We start from the raw sequence: 13,280 nt of genomic DNA, 5'->3' as shown, positions 1-13,280 counted from the left end.
AAAGCCCATCACCACTGCCGCCATCTCGGTCCAAGACACCATCATTCTTGAGACCCTTAGTTCAGTTCAGTTCAGTTCGGTCACTCAGTGGTGTCCGACTCTTTGCAACCCCATGGACTACAGCACACCAGGCCTCCCTGTCCATCACCAACTCCCAGAGTCTACTCAAACTCATGTCCATTGAGTCGGTGATGCCATCCAACCATCTCATCCTCTGTTGTCCCCTTCTCCTCCCACCTTCAATCTTTCCCAGCATCTGGGTCTTTTCCAATGAGTCAGTTCTTTGCATCAGGTGGCCAAAGGACTGGAGTTTCAGCTTCAGCATCAGTCACTCCAATGAATATTCAGGAGTGATTTCCTTTATGATTGACTGGCTTGATTTCCTTACAGTCCAAGGGACTCTCAAGAGTCTTCTTCAACACCACAGTTCAAAAGCATCAATTCTTCGGTGCTCAGCTTTCTTTATAGTCCAACTCTCACATCCATACATGACTACTGGAAAAATCATAGCTTTGACCAGACGGACCTTTGTTGGTAATGTCTCTTCTTTTTAATATGCTGTCTAGGTTGGTCATAGCTTTTCTTCCAAGGAGCAAGCGTCTTTTAATTTCATGGCTGCAGTCACCATCCACTTGAGACTCTGCTGCCCCCTGTAGGTCACTCACTACACAGCAGCCAGAGGAGTCTGAAAGCACCCTTTGGATCAGGTCCTCAAAGGCCTCCAATTTCAGAGAGGATACAATCCCAACTCCTCTCTGTGGCCTGATGCACCCTGCATGATTAGATTTGCACTCCTGCCTGCTCTTTCCCCCTCACCCACTCTGCTCCTGCACAGTGGCCGTTCCTCAAACGTGCCAACGTCATTCCTGCCCCAGGCCCTTTGCACATCTCGTTCCCTCTGCCTGGAAGGCCCTGTCACCAGGTTTCCAAATGGTTAACTCACCTCCTTAGTGGGGCCTTTGCTGGCCACCTAAACAGCTCCCCAGTCATTCCCGCTCATATCACCCCATACTGCAGGCAGGTTCTTTACCATCTGAGCCACCAGGGAAGCCCTTTTCTATAGTAGGTATCAGCGTCTGGTATATTTTTCTTATTTGATTTTCTTTTTGTTGTTGATCAGTCTCCCCACTTGTGGTTGTTTCTTAGTCACCAAGTCGTGTCTGATTCCTGCATGACCCCGTGGACCATAGCCCACCAGGCTCCTCTGTCCATGGGATTTTTCAGGCAAGAATAGTGGAGTGGGTTGCCATTTCCTTCTTCAGGGGATCTCCCTGATGCGTCTCCTGCCCATGTCTCTGATGCTTTGCAGGTGCAGTCTCCCTACTAGACTACATTTGATGAGAGGACGGACTCATCAGTCTGCTCTAAGCAACATCGCCAGCTTCTGGAACAGTGTCTGGCCTGGCACCTAGTAGATGCTCAGTAAATAACATGAAAGGGAGGGAGGGGGGAAGGGAAGAAGGGACATTGAGACCAGCTGAGAATCCATTCCAGCAAATTTTGCCCACATCACAGCCCTGCCTGCAGTGGATCCTCCCAGGAAACCGGACAATTCCTCTTTTCTCAATGGGCTGCCCCAGGAACATCCCCCCGTCCCCCCGCCGCCAAGCCTGCCCTGGCCTCCTCCACGCACCTGGGGGAAGTTCTGCTCCAGCTTGATGATGTTGGTAAGGCTGTTCTTCGCAGCTGCGAGCCCGGCACCCATGTGGAAATGATGCTCCTCCACCATCAACACAAATGTGCCCTCGGCTCCACCCTCAGAGTATCGTAGCTGGGTCAGAAGGAAAGCAAGGCGGATTTCCTCAGCCAAGTCTCTGATAGAACATTCAGGAAGGTGCTGGAAGTATTCTCTGCCTCCCAAAGCCCCCAGACTTAAAGACCCACAGCTCCCTGGATGAGATGCATTGGGATGACATGAGGTCCAGGAAAGATCCCCTGGAGGAGGGCACGGCAACCCACTCCAGTATCCCTGCCTGGAGAATCCCATGGACAGAGGAAACTGGTGGGCTGCAGTCAATGGGGTCGCAAAGAGTCAGACATGACTGAAGCGACTTAGCACGCACGAGGGTCCTAAGCTCAGGTTAGACCCCCAGGTGTGGCCAGGACAAGCATCTCCCACGCCCTTCATGCTCTAACACTGACTTGCAGGTGGCGACCAGCCTGCAGCAGGCAGGCATTCTAATTATCACTGTAAATGGGAGGGGGCAGTCTGGAGCAGAGGACAGCACGCAGACGGTGCATCAGACAGGCCAGGACCCAGCTCTGGCTCTTCCAAGCATGGGGTGAGTGACGTCTAGCTAGTTCCGTAACCCCCAAGGACTTCACTCTCTAACCAGATAAACTGGGATGATGAAACGCACTTTATTAATGTGTTGATATGGACCCTATGTGAAATCATGTGCTAATTTACAGGCTGGTTGAAGAGCAGAATCACTCAGAGCACATGCTAGAAATATAGACTCTGGGCCCCCACCTAAGACCTGTAAAAAGAGAGCCTCTAGAAACTGGGTCAAGAATTGGTATTTCTAAGAGCTTTCCAGAAACATCATTAATTTAGTGACTCCCCTGTCAAAAATGTCCAACCTGAATCACACCTTACACAAGCAACCTGACAAATTCAAACAGAGCATTTTTGCAAATGATTGCTTGGACACTGCAAAATCATCCACGTGAAAGTTTTCTTTCTTTTTAAAAATTGAACGATAGTTGATTTACAATATTGTGTTAGTTTCAGGTATACAGCTTCAGATTCTTTTCCATTATAGGTTATTATAAGATACTGATTACAGTCCCTGTGTATACAGTAAATCCTTGTTGCTCAACACAGGAGTTCTTCTTTAAGGTGGTTAATGATAAGAAATGTTTAGGGGGAAGTATATCAGTATCAGGAACTTACTTTGAAATGCATTAAAAATTAAGATGGGTGGAGAGCTGTGTGATAAAGTAAAGCGAAATATGAATGAAAAAATCCAGGTGACAGGTATGTGGGTATTCACAAGGAAGCTGTTTGAATCTTTCAGTGTCTGAGAAATATAATAATAAAATGTTAAAGGAAAGAAAGGTAGGTGGTAGGAAGAGAATCGCTAGATCGGGGTCAGTCTTTGCGCCAAATTCGGCTCACTGCCTGCTTTGTAAATAAAGTTTTATTGGAACACAGCCAAGCCCATTTATTTATATATCGTCTATGGCTGCTGTTTTGTTATAATGCAAAATTGAGTAGTGGCAGCAGAGAGGGTATTGGGTATAAAGGCTAAAATATTTATTATCTGGCTTTTTACAGTAAAAGCTTGCAGACCTCTGTCCTAGATGTTAAGAAACTAAAGAGACAGGACAACTGAATGCCCGGGGTGATCTTGAACTGCATCCCAGATTTAAAACAAACAAAACAGCTCAGAAGGACCTTATTGAGAAAGCAGAATTACTGCACAACTGGGAATTTTTATGATGAGCTGTATACTCAACAGTGACATTATGTCACATGTTAAATTTCCTGGATTTGGTAATTCTACTGTGTTATACAAGAAAATACCCTTGTTATAGGAAACACCAGCTGCAGTATTTATGAGTAAGGACATGCCTCCAGAAACAGCTCAATATTAGTCACAGTACAAAAATATGTGTGTGAATATATACAAGTATATAACCTATGTAAATATAAATAGAAAGACGCGGCAAGATATTAAGAGTTGGTGATATAAGATAAATACCAGGGATGTTCGTACAGCGAGGTGGCTGCCGTTAACCCTGCTGGATGATGTATTTGAGAGTTGGTAAGAATGGTACGAGTGAACCAGAGTCACAGATGCAAGAACGAAACTTACGGTTACCAAGGGAAAGGAGGGATAAATTGGGAGGTTGGGACAGATGTATACGCACTGCCAGAGATGAAATAGGGAACTGGGAAGAACCTACTGTATGGCACAGGGAGCTCTACTCAGTACTCTGTAGTGACCTTATACGGGAATAAAACCTAAACAAGAGTGAATATATGTATATGGATAACTGATTCACTTTGCTGTACAGCAGAAACTAAACGTGTAAATCAACTATATTCCAATAAAATTAATTTTAAAAAAGAGAGCGAAGAGATCCTAACAGTTGTCATCACAAGATTTTTTTTTCCTTTTCTTTTTCTATCTCTCTCTGAGATAACAGATTTAACTAACTCTTTACAGTCATTTCACAGTAGATGCAAGTCAGATTAATGTGCTGTACACACTAACAGTGCTGTACGTCAATTACATCTTAATAAAACTGGGGGGAAAACCAGTTGGTAAATGGTCACTGCCCTATAGTAGCTTTTCTATAGGTTGGAAATTATTGAAAAGAAAGATTGGGGGAAAACTAAGAGGTTCCTTGAGTGATGGTGAGTGAAGTCTGCAGAGCTCTGAGATTGTGTGTGAGGTGCTGGTACACAGCCGGGCACACAGTAGGTGCTCTATAAACAAAGTCAGCCTGGGCCAAGGCCGGTGGGGGGTGCTTTTTACAAAGCTGGGTGGCTGGCAGGATAAGGAAGCGGCCAACTGGTGTGTGTGCTCACTCATCCACTCATCCATTCATTCATTCATTCCCTCCCTGTCTCTCACTAAACACCTACTATATGCTGGGCCCTAGGCCAGGTCCTGGGCACACCTTCCAGGATCTCCTGCTTCGGGGAGGGGGAGCAGACAGAAAGAAACACTGGCAAGCACCGAGGGAAGGGAATCGCAGCTCTCACGGGCCCTCCTGTCCACGCCCAGCACCCCAGACGCTACTCAGAGCAGATGCCTGAGATAGCGATATCCCGGGGTTCCAGGTGAACACAGGACTTGTGGACACAGGGCAGGAAGCCACGCAGAGGCCGTGGGAAAGGCAGATGGAGCACCTGGGGGGTGAGGCTGGCTCAGCTCAAAGGCCGCGTCATCCAGCGCCCAGGAGCGTGCCAGGCTGGGGGGAGGTGGCGCCAGGCACTGGTGGGCAAGACTCCCCTGGCTCCTGGGGGTCTCGTGGGCCCCGGTGGGGGCTGCAAGGCCGGCCCAGGAATGTAAACCCGGGCCTGTTTGGGAAACCTGGAGCCAGGGGTTTCCGAGGGTGGCCCAGCGGGGCCTGCTGCAGGCCGGGGGACACATGTGATGTGTTAACACTCCGCAGCAGCGGGGCCGGCCTGCGCGGCCCCCACCCGCCTCGGGCAGGGCATCTGGAACCAGTTAGGGGCTCAGGGGTGGCCGGGACACGGTTACCTTGGCTGAGGCGGAGGCTCTGCTGGGGCAGCGGCCAAGGAGGACAGGGAGGTGATGCTGGCCGGAGAGCCGCAGCTCTTTGCTGGAAGCAAAGAAGGCGTGAGAGGCCTGGCTTGAGGGCGCCCTGTGCAGGCCGGGTCAGGACCAAGCCAACCACCCCAGCAGAGGGCTGGAGACCCAGAACATGGCAGCAACCCAATGAAGGGCTATTAACATGCCCGGAGGCCTGACGGCCGTGGGCTACAACGATCAGGGCTGCAGCGATGCACGTTTGCATTCCAGCTTGGCCTCCGCCTGGTCCTGGCATGGTGGGCAAGTGCCTCCGTCTCCCCTCCAGCACAGGGGCTGGGTGGTACTCAGCGGCAGGTCTTCTGTGGGCCCACCCATGGGGCCCTCTCGCTTTGGACAGCGAACTTTAAGCCTGGCCCCCTCCTGCAGCCCTGGGCTCACAGCTCCCCTCCCTCGGCTCCTCAGGCCAGGCACTCATGGCTCCCCACTGCCACCTGCCCTGGGGGCTGCCCTGTCCAGGCGTGTCCCTACACCACGTGTGCCAACCTCAGCACGGCTGACACCGTGGGCCACACCAGTCATCGTTGTGGCCTGACCTGCGCATTCCAGGAGGTCTGGCAGTAGCTGCGGCCCCCGCCTGCGAGGAGCCAGTAGACCCTCCTTCCTGGCTGTAACAACCGGACCTTTCCCCAGACACTGCCCAATGCCCCAGGCTGAGAACCGCTGGTCTATATCATTACCAGCAGTTTCCTCATCGCCCTCCATCACCTGGAGCCTGGTGACCCACCTGACTTCATGGCGCCCCAGAAGGTTCCCAGACTGAAGAGCCATACTAGTTATTACTATTCGAGGCCTGGGATGCATTTAGCTTGGGAGAATAAGAACTCCTCATTCGTATCCCGAGCCCCAGAGGTCAAAGATGTTTTATTAGTTGTGTGACCTCGGGCAAGTCATTTGGCCTCTCTGAGCCTCCCTTTCCACCTCTGTACAGTGGGGCTGTGGGGAGGGTTTGAAGCAGTGCTGTGGGTCAGGTGCTCAGCTGAGGCCTCTCCCTCACTCATTCCTCTTCCCCTGGGGCTCCCAGAGTGTGGCAAAGCCCTCACCTGAGTGCCTGGTTGTGGCCTTGGATGTTGAGGACCAGGCTGGTTTGAGAATCGCACGTGAGCTGCAGGGAAGAATGCATCTCTTCCTTTCCCCAGAGCTCCCGGAACATGAGCTGAAGAGGGAACAGGATGGGGTGAGGGTTGGGGAGACAGGCTTGGAGGCAGGGGGGGCCTGAGGACCCTCACATCCCTGTCCGCCCACCAGCCTGGCAGGGCAGATGCCCATCAGACTCGGCCCCATCTGCCCACCCTGGCCGGCTCTCTTGCCGCAGCCCAGGTTTCCAGCCATGGGTCCCCAGTGTCCACCTGTACCCCAGACATCGGCAAAGAGCCGGCATCCTACAGACCTCCCCACCACCCAGGCTAAGGGCAGGAAAAGGGGATTCAGATGAAGTGCTGCTCAGCGGTGGGTCACGGTGACTCAGACCCTCTGCGGGAAGAGTGACATCCTGGGCCCCTGGACTCCGGGAACTGCCCCTCCTCCCACGGCAGAGGGGAGTGAGGGGCAGGAGGATTGCTGGATAGCCCCAAACAGAAGGCTGGAAAAGACTTGGATACATGTTCCATGGCTCGTGAGGGAGAGGGAGGGCCCCACTAAGCAAGCTGAGTTCACACCAAGCGCCACTGGCCCGCTGCATGGGGACTCAGCACAGTTCCTGTCTTAGAGGGTGTGGGGGCGCATCTCAGGAAGGACCCACTACCAAGTCTGAGCCCCTGTTTTGATGCCTACTTGCTACATGACCTTGGGCAGGTCACCGAGAGATGGACCTGTGACCCAAGGATGCTGATGACTACAGCGGCCAGCATCACCAGCAGCATCAGAGCAGCAAAGGCTTCTGAAGCGTCGGCTCGAGCCACACACCATCCCAGGGCCATCACTGGTACTGACTCACTCCATCCTCACAACCCTCACATTAACAGTACCGCTATTACCCCATTTCACAGATGAAGAGACTGAGGGCACAGAGGGGCTAAGGAATCTGCCCAAGGACAGCCAGCCAGCAAATGACAGAGCTGGGACTGGCCTCCAGACACGGCATGTATAGCAACTGTGCTGCTCTGCCTCTTACTGGGGTGTTAGGAGATGAGCCAGTGCATATGGGACCCTCAGAACAGTGCCAAGCATGCAGTAGGTGCTGTGCAAATGCAAGCTGGGCTTTGATTCTGACTAAAAGGCAGAAGCGTGGAAAGGACACAGGACCAGGAGCTGGAACGCAGGTGCAGGAGCCCATCCACACCGGCCCCACGGCGGGGAGCACAGAGGCCGCTGGTTACAATTATCATCATTATTAATAAAGCCTTTGCAAACTGTAAAGTGCTGGACAGACACAAGGCAAGACCATTCGCATCAACTGTGCACACAGTGGTCCTCTGCCCCTGGGAACAGGATGGGAGTTGACAGAATTAGCAGGGGAGTCTGCCCCTGCCTGGGCTGGCCACCCACGCCTCACCTGGCTGGCAAAGGGCAGGCCCAGCCTCCGGAGAAGAGGTGCCGTGTGGCTGACATTCACCACCAGCTCCAGGGGGCCATTCACTGGCTGGGCCACCAGGGCTACCGCGTCCATGCTGATCCCATCGTCCCCAGCTTGGAGGACCACACGGGCCTGTGTCTGGGTCTCTAGAGACAGAGAGTGGCAAAGGCTGCTGGGAAATGCGGTTCATTTCCCTTTCCAGTTTAGGGTCGCACCCTGTGGATACCAGTGAGACTGACCTGGGTGAGCCTTTCACCTCTGAGTCCCTGTGACAGCATCTGTCGTGAGGTTCCCTCAGTCTTGGCTTGGCCAGCTCCTTCTCATTGGAATCACTGCTGCTATGACACCTCCTCCGAGCAGCCTCCCCTGACTGCCCCTCTAAAGTACCTCCCAGCCCGTCCTGCTTCCTCTCTCGCCAGGTCAGCTCCATGAGGGCAGGACCTTTATATATTTCCTTCCCTGCTGTGACCCCAGCACTTAGTACCACCCCAGACACATCACAAGTGCCCAGAACCTAATGAGGGAGTGAACAAATCAATGATGCTTTTCTCCAGGGTTAATACAATATCAAATCAATATCAAATGATACTGACCTGCAGCTTGCCTGGCCCAGGCAAGGGTCTGCACCCTCCCCCAGCATGTGCGGGCATCTCTTCCAGTCCCCTGCCTCTGAGTTAGGCCACAACTCAGCTCAGCAGACAGAAGAAACTCCTCCACGAAAGATTCTGGGATCTCGCTCAGCCCCATCACCTGGGGGGCCCTCCTTGGCAGACAAGGACAAGCTGGCAACTCTGAGCCTCAATTTCCTCACCTACAGAGTGGGCATAGGCTACCCACCTCAAGAGACATCGCCAAGATTAACTAAGATAACACATCTGCGTACTGGGCACATAGTAGGTCTCACGATGGGTCTGTCTCCTTCCTTCATTATGCAGTATTCACCCATGTGCACCTACTATGTGTGGGGCGTGAGTGGGGAGCGAATACACATCCAAGGGGACTCAGTCCCCTTATGCCTGGGGAGGTTCCTGATTGTGGGGACACCAAGAATGTTGACGGGCAGAACACGCCCCCTGAGAGACAGCAGTGGGGGCGGTGAGAGGCCACCGTGGCTGAAGACCCCACCCCAGGCCTCCTGGCCCAGGAACTGGGGCCGTGCGGAATCATTCCTGGGACACCTGTCCCATCACTGGCCCACCGCAGCCCCGACAAACCCTTCCTCAGAGCAGTCTGTGAGACAGTCCCCTGTCTGATCCAGGCGCCTGCTCACCCTGCAGGAGGCTGAGAGCCAAGGATGGAAGATTCTGAGGCCAGAAGAGGACCATCCAGGAGACGTGGGGCCATGCGGGGGTCCTGATCTCTGCCATCCACACGGGATGGCGGGGCGGGGCTGGATCAGAGGCTGGCTCTGGAGTCACGCTGCCTGGATTCATCATGAGCCAGCTGTGTGGCATGGGACAAGTGACTCAACCTCTCTGAGCTTCTGTTCCCCCCCTGCAGAATGGGGATGGTGCTACTCACCACTCCCTGCTACCCATTCACTCAACAGATGATTAACTGATCACCTACTATCTGCCACTCTGCAAACAAAGAGTGGAGTGTGGGGTGGATGGAAGGTGGGAAGTGAGAAATAAGAATATTTAAGAAGTGGGTTACACAGCTTGTTAGAAAGACAAAGTCTGGGAGAGAGGTGGGGAGAGCTGGAGGGAGGTGGGGGTGCAAATAAATAGGGGGAGAGGCAAGGCCTCAATGAGGAGATGACATTTGAGAAGCAGGTGGTGAGGGGCTGCCTCCTTGTTTCTCCCACAAGGAGTCATGTGGGAAGAGCATTCCAGGCAGAGGGAACAGCCTGTGCAAAGGTCCTGAGGCAGGAGTAAGCCTCACGTGCTGGAAGAATATCAAGGAGTGGAATGAGCAGGGGCCAGGAGAGAGGTCAGAGGGTCTGATGACCCAGAGGCCCCACTGGGGGCTTCAGGCTTCCCTTGGTGTGAACGGGGTTGTCGAGCAGACTCACTGAGCTATGTACTGAGAGCTTGCCTCAGTGATTACATACACATAGTCACTCAATCAACGCCAGCTCTTGGGACTTCTCTGGTGGCCCAGGGGCTAAGACTCCACAAGTCCCAATGCAGGGAGCCTGGGTTTGATCCCTGGTCAGGGAACTAGATCCCACCTGCCGCAACTAAGAGCTCGCATGCTGCGACTAAAGATCCCAGGTGTCACAGCTAAGACCCAGTGTGGCCAAATAAACAAATAAAAATAAAATTCCTCATTAAAAAAAAAACCAAACCAAACAATAACAAAAACACTCTTATTACTGTTACCTTCCCTTCTTCCTCCAGTATGGGTTAAACTATTTCCCCTTAAAAATTATGTTTGAAGTCCTAACTCCCAGGACCTGTGGATGCGCCCTTATTTGGAAATAGGCTTGGTGGCTCAGTTGGTAAAGAATCCACCTGCAATGCAGGAGACCCGGATTCAGTCCCTGGGTCGGGAAGATCCCCTGGAGAAGAAAGTAGCAACCCATTCTAGTCATCTTGCCTGAAGAATCCCATGGACAGAGCCTGGTGGGATACAGTCCATGGGGTCGCAAGAGTCGGACACAACTTAACGACTAAACCACAAAGCAAGCCAAGGTGAGGTGCTGGGTTGGGATGGGCCGTAATCCAATGGCTAGCATCCTTACAGAAAGAAAGGCAGAGACTCGGGGGCAGAGACCAGGATTATACAGCCGTAAGTGCAAGAATGCCTGGGGCTACCGGGAGCTGGCAGAGGCCAGTAAGGGTTGAATCCTAAAGACTCTGGAGGGAGCATGGCCCTGACCACACCTGATTTCTGACTTCCAGCCTTTAGAAGTTGGGAGAATAAATTTCTGTTGTTTTAAGCCACCCGTTTTATGGTACGTTCCCTTGACCACCCCGGGAAGTGAATACCCACTCCTTTAAGAGTCAGATTCCAAGGCCAAGGGCATCCTGGTTAGTCCTGGAACTAGTCACGCCGGGCCTGAGGCTGGCGGGCAGGTGTCAGTGTAGGGGGGCCGACTCCCACTCCCGGGCAGGGTCCAGCCGCCTTACTCTGCATCTGCAGCTCGGCGCCCAGGCGGGCCTCTCCAGGGAACCCCGCCTGCCGCAGGGCCCAGCTGTTGTGCTCGCTCCAACCAGAGAACTCCAGGCGCCCATCGCGGTGATGGCAGCTCACGGAGTAGTTCAGAGACGTGGACCCCGACGAGACGCGTCCTGAATTCTCAAAGCCAGCGCCGCTGCTGTCAACGTCCGCAGAGACCTGGAACACCACCCAGGAGACGCAGGACCACCCTGAGCAGAGAAAGCCAGCCTGGCCCAGCGAGGACCCACTCGCCCAAACCCTGGGGTCTTGTACGGTCCACACCACTGGAGTGGGAGGAACCAGGATGGAGGAACAGCTGGGTTACACCTGGCAAACTACACACGTGCTGCTTGGTACTAGAGGGCGGGGAGGTGCCTGCTGAGGAGTGATTGCTCGTGGGTAACAGGGCTCCCATCTGAGGGGGGGAGGTGAAAATGCTCTGAATTAGAGAGTAGCTACACAAATTTATCAGTGTACTAAATACCTAAATTGTACAGTTTAAAATAGGTCAGGGGACTTCCCTCAAAGTCCAATGGTTAAGAATTTGCCTTCCAATGCGAAGGGTGAGGGTTCAATCCCTGGCTGGGGAACTAAGATTCTCATGGGCAAAAAACCAAAACATAAAACAGAAGCAATATTGTAAGAAATCCAACAGAGACTTTAGAAAATGGTCCGCATAAAAATATCTTTTAACAAAACAGTTCAAATGGTAAAGATGTATTTCACCCCAACAAAAGTTAATACATTTAAAAAAAAAAAAAGCTTTTTCTCAAAAAGTTAAAAATATACAACTGGGAAGACTTTAGACAGGGTGTGAGCTCTCTAGGTCCCCTTACAGCTCACCTGATACACTGGAGTTCTCCAGGGGGCCCCAAAGGCTCTGAGTTTGCGAGTTCCCCACCAATGTGCCTGTGAGTTAATCACTGAAGCCACAACAGCACATTAGCCATTACGATCAGAACACACAGTGCGTGGCAGCAGGTGGCAAGCAGATTCCTGCTTTAAGTCGCCCGCTCTATAAAGCGGGCAATGGCATCCCACTCCAATACTCTTGCCTGGAAAATCCCATGGACAGAGGAGCCTGGTAGGCTGTAGTCCATGGGGTCACTAGGAGTCAGACATGACTGAGCGGCTTCACTTTCACTTTTCACTTTCATGCACTGGAGAAGGAAATGGCAACCCACTCCAGTGTTTTTGCCTGGAGAATCCCAGGGACGGGGGAGCCTGGTGGGCTGCCGTCTCTGGGGTCGCACAGAGTCAGACACGACTGAAACGACTTAGCAGCAGCAGCTATAAAGCGGGAGGTGTCACTCCATCGTTCAACCATGCTGACTGAACACCTACCACTTGCTGGGTACTGTTAAACCTTCGGAGGCTGCCACACGTGAGACAGACAGAAATGTCTGAACTGTTACATTACCACGTGGAACTTAAACACCAGCAGTGGGAGTCAGGCCGGGACAACACGGAAGGCATCACGTGTCGGATGATGGGAAGTCGATGGAAAAGAGAAAGCTGGGGAGGGGCAAGGAAGGGCATGGCACAATGAAGCTGCAGCCACCGCGGCCCCTGGTCCCAGTTCCTGCTAACGGTTGGTCTTTGACCCCAGTTCCTGGCACAGAACTCGTACAGCTTTGTAGACTGAGTGATGGGGGTGACAGGGGAATATGACACGGAGCTCATAGGTCCCTTGGAACTTCCTGGGTGATAGAGTCTTTTGTTCTAATGAGGTGCCGCTTTAGGGGGTTCCTGGATGAGGGCTTGGCCAATTGAGGTTGATTTCAAGGGTTTGACGACACGGTGGGAAGGATGGACTAGGCATTGCTTGCCAAGATGGAGAGAGACAGGGAGGGGCTGGTCTGGGGGGCTGGCCTTTCTGGTTTTGGAACAGCTAAAGTCGGAGGTGCCTTGCCAGGCATCTGAATGGAGATACAGTGGGCAGGTGGGCCTACTGATCTGGGGTTCAGGGGAGGAAGAGATGGGGGACATGGCAGTGCAGATATGCCATTGATATGAGAGACCGGTTAAGACCGTGAAGGGAATGTGTATGGACAACGTGGAAAAAGAGGGCTGAGGACGAGCTCTGGTCTGCTGGGAGTGAGGGAGAGGGCTCTAGAGGAAGAGAATGTGTAACAGTCCTGGGGGCGTGGCTGGGTGAAGGAAATGAATACTGAAAGTGAAACGTGAAGGGAAAGTCACTTAGTTGTGTCCTACTCTTTGTGACCCCATGGACTGTAGCCCCCCAGGCTCCTCTGTCCATGGGATTCTCCAGGCAAGAATACTGGCGTGGGTGGGCCCTTCTCAAGGGGATCTTCCCAACCCAGGGATCGAACCCAGGTCTCCCACATTGCAGGCGGATTCTTTACCAGCTG

The 13,280-nt window shown here is 52.7% G+C and overlaps 1 protein-coding gene across 1 annotated transcript in view; it reads right to left on the bottom strand.

Annotated features, from left to right (window-relative positions):
- Nucleotides 1–13,280, bottom strand: part of LOC138985592 (uncharacterized) — a 160,196-nt gene that overhangs the window by 33,281 nt on the left and 113,635 nt on the right. The window contains exons 45-49 of the mRNA XM_070362578.1: nt 10,878–11,085; nt 7,783–7,949; nt 6,332–6,444; nt 5,220–5,301; nt 1,634–1,771 (exon numbers count right to left, since the gene is read on the bottom strand). Coding sequence (XP_070218679.1) covers nt 1,634–1,771; nt 5,220–5,301; nt 6,332–6,444; nt 7,783–7,949; nt 10,878–11,085 — 708 coding nt within the window. The remainder of the gene's footprint in view (nt 1–1,633; nt 1,772–5,219; nt 5,302–6,331; nt 6,445–7,782; nt 7,950–10,877; nt 11,086–13,280) is intronic.

This window comes from Bos mutus, chromosome 25 (genome assembly GCF_027580195.1).
Source record: "Bos mutus isolate GX-2022 chromosome 25, NWIPB_WYAK_1.1, whole genome shotgun sequence".
Lineage (NCBI taxonomy): Eukaryota > Metazoa > Chordata > Mammalia > Artiodactyla > Bovidae > Bos > Bos mutus.
The sequence above is the reverse complement of the archived record's forward strand: the minus strand, read 5'-3'. Positions and strand labels throughout refer to the sequence as shown.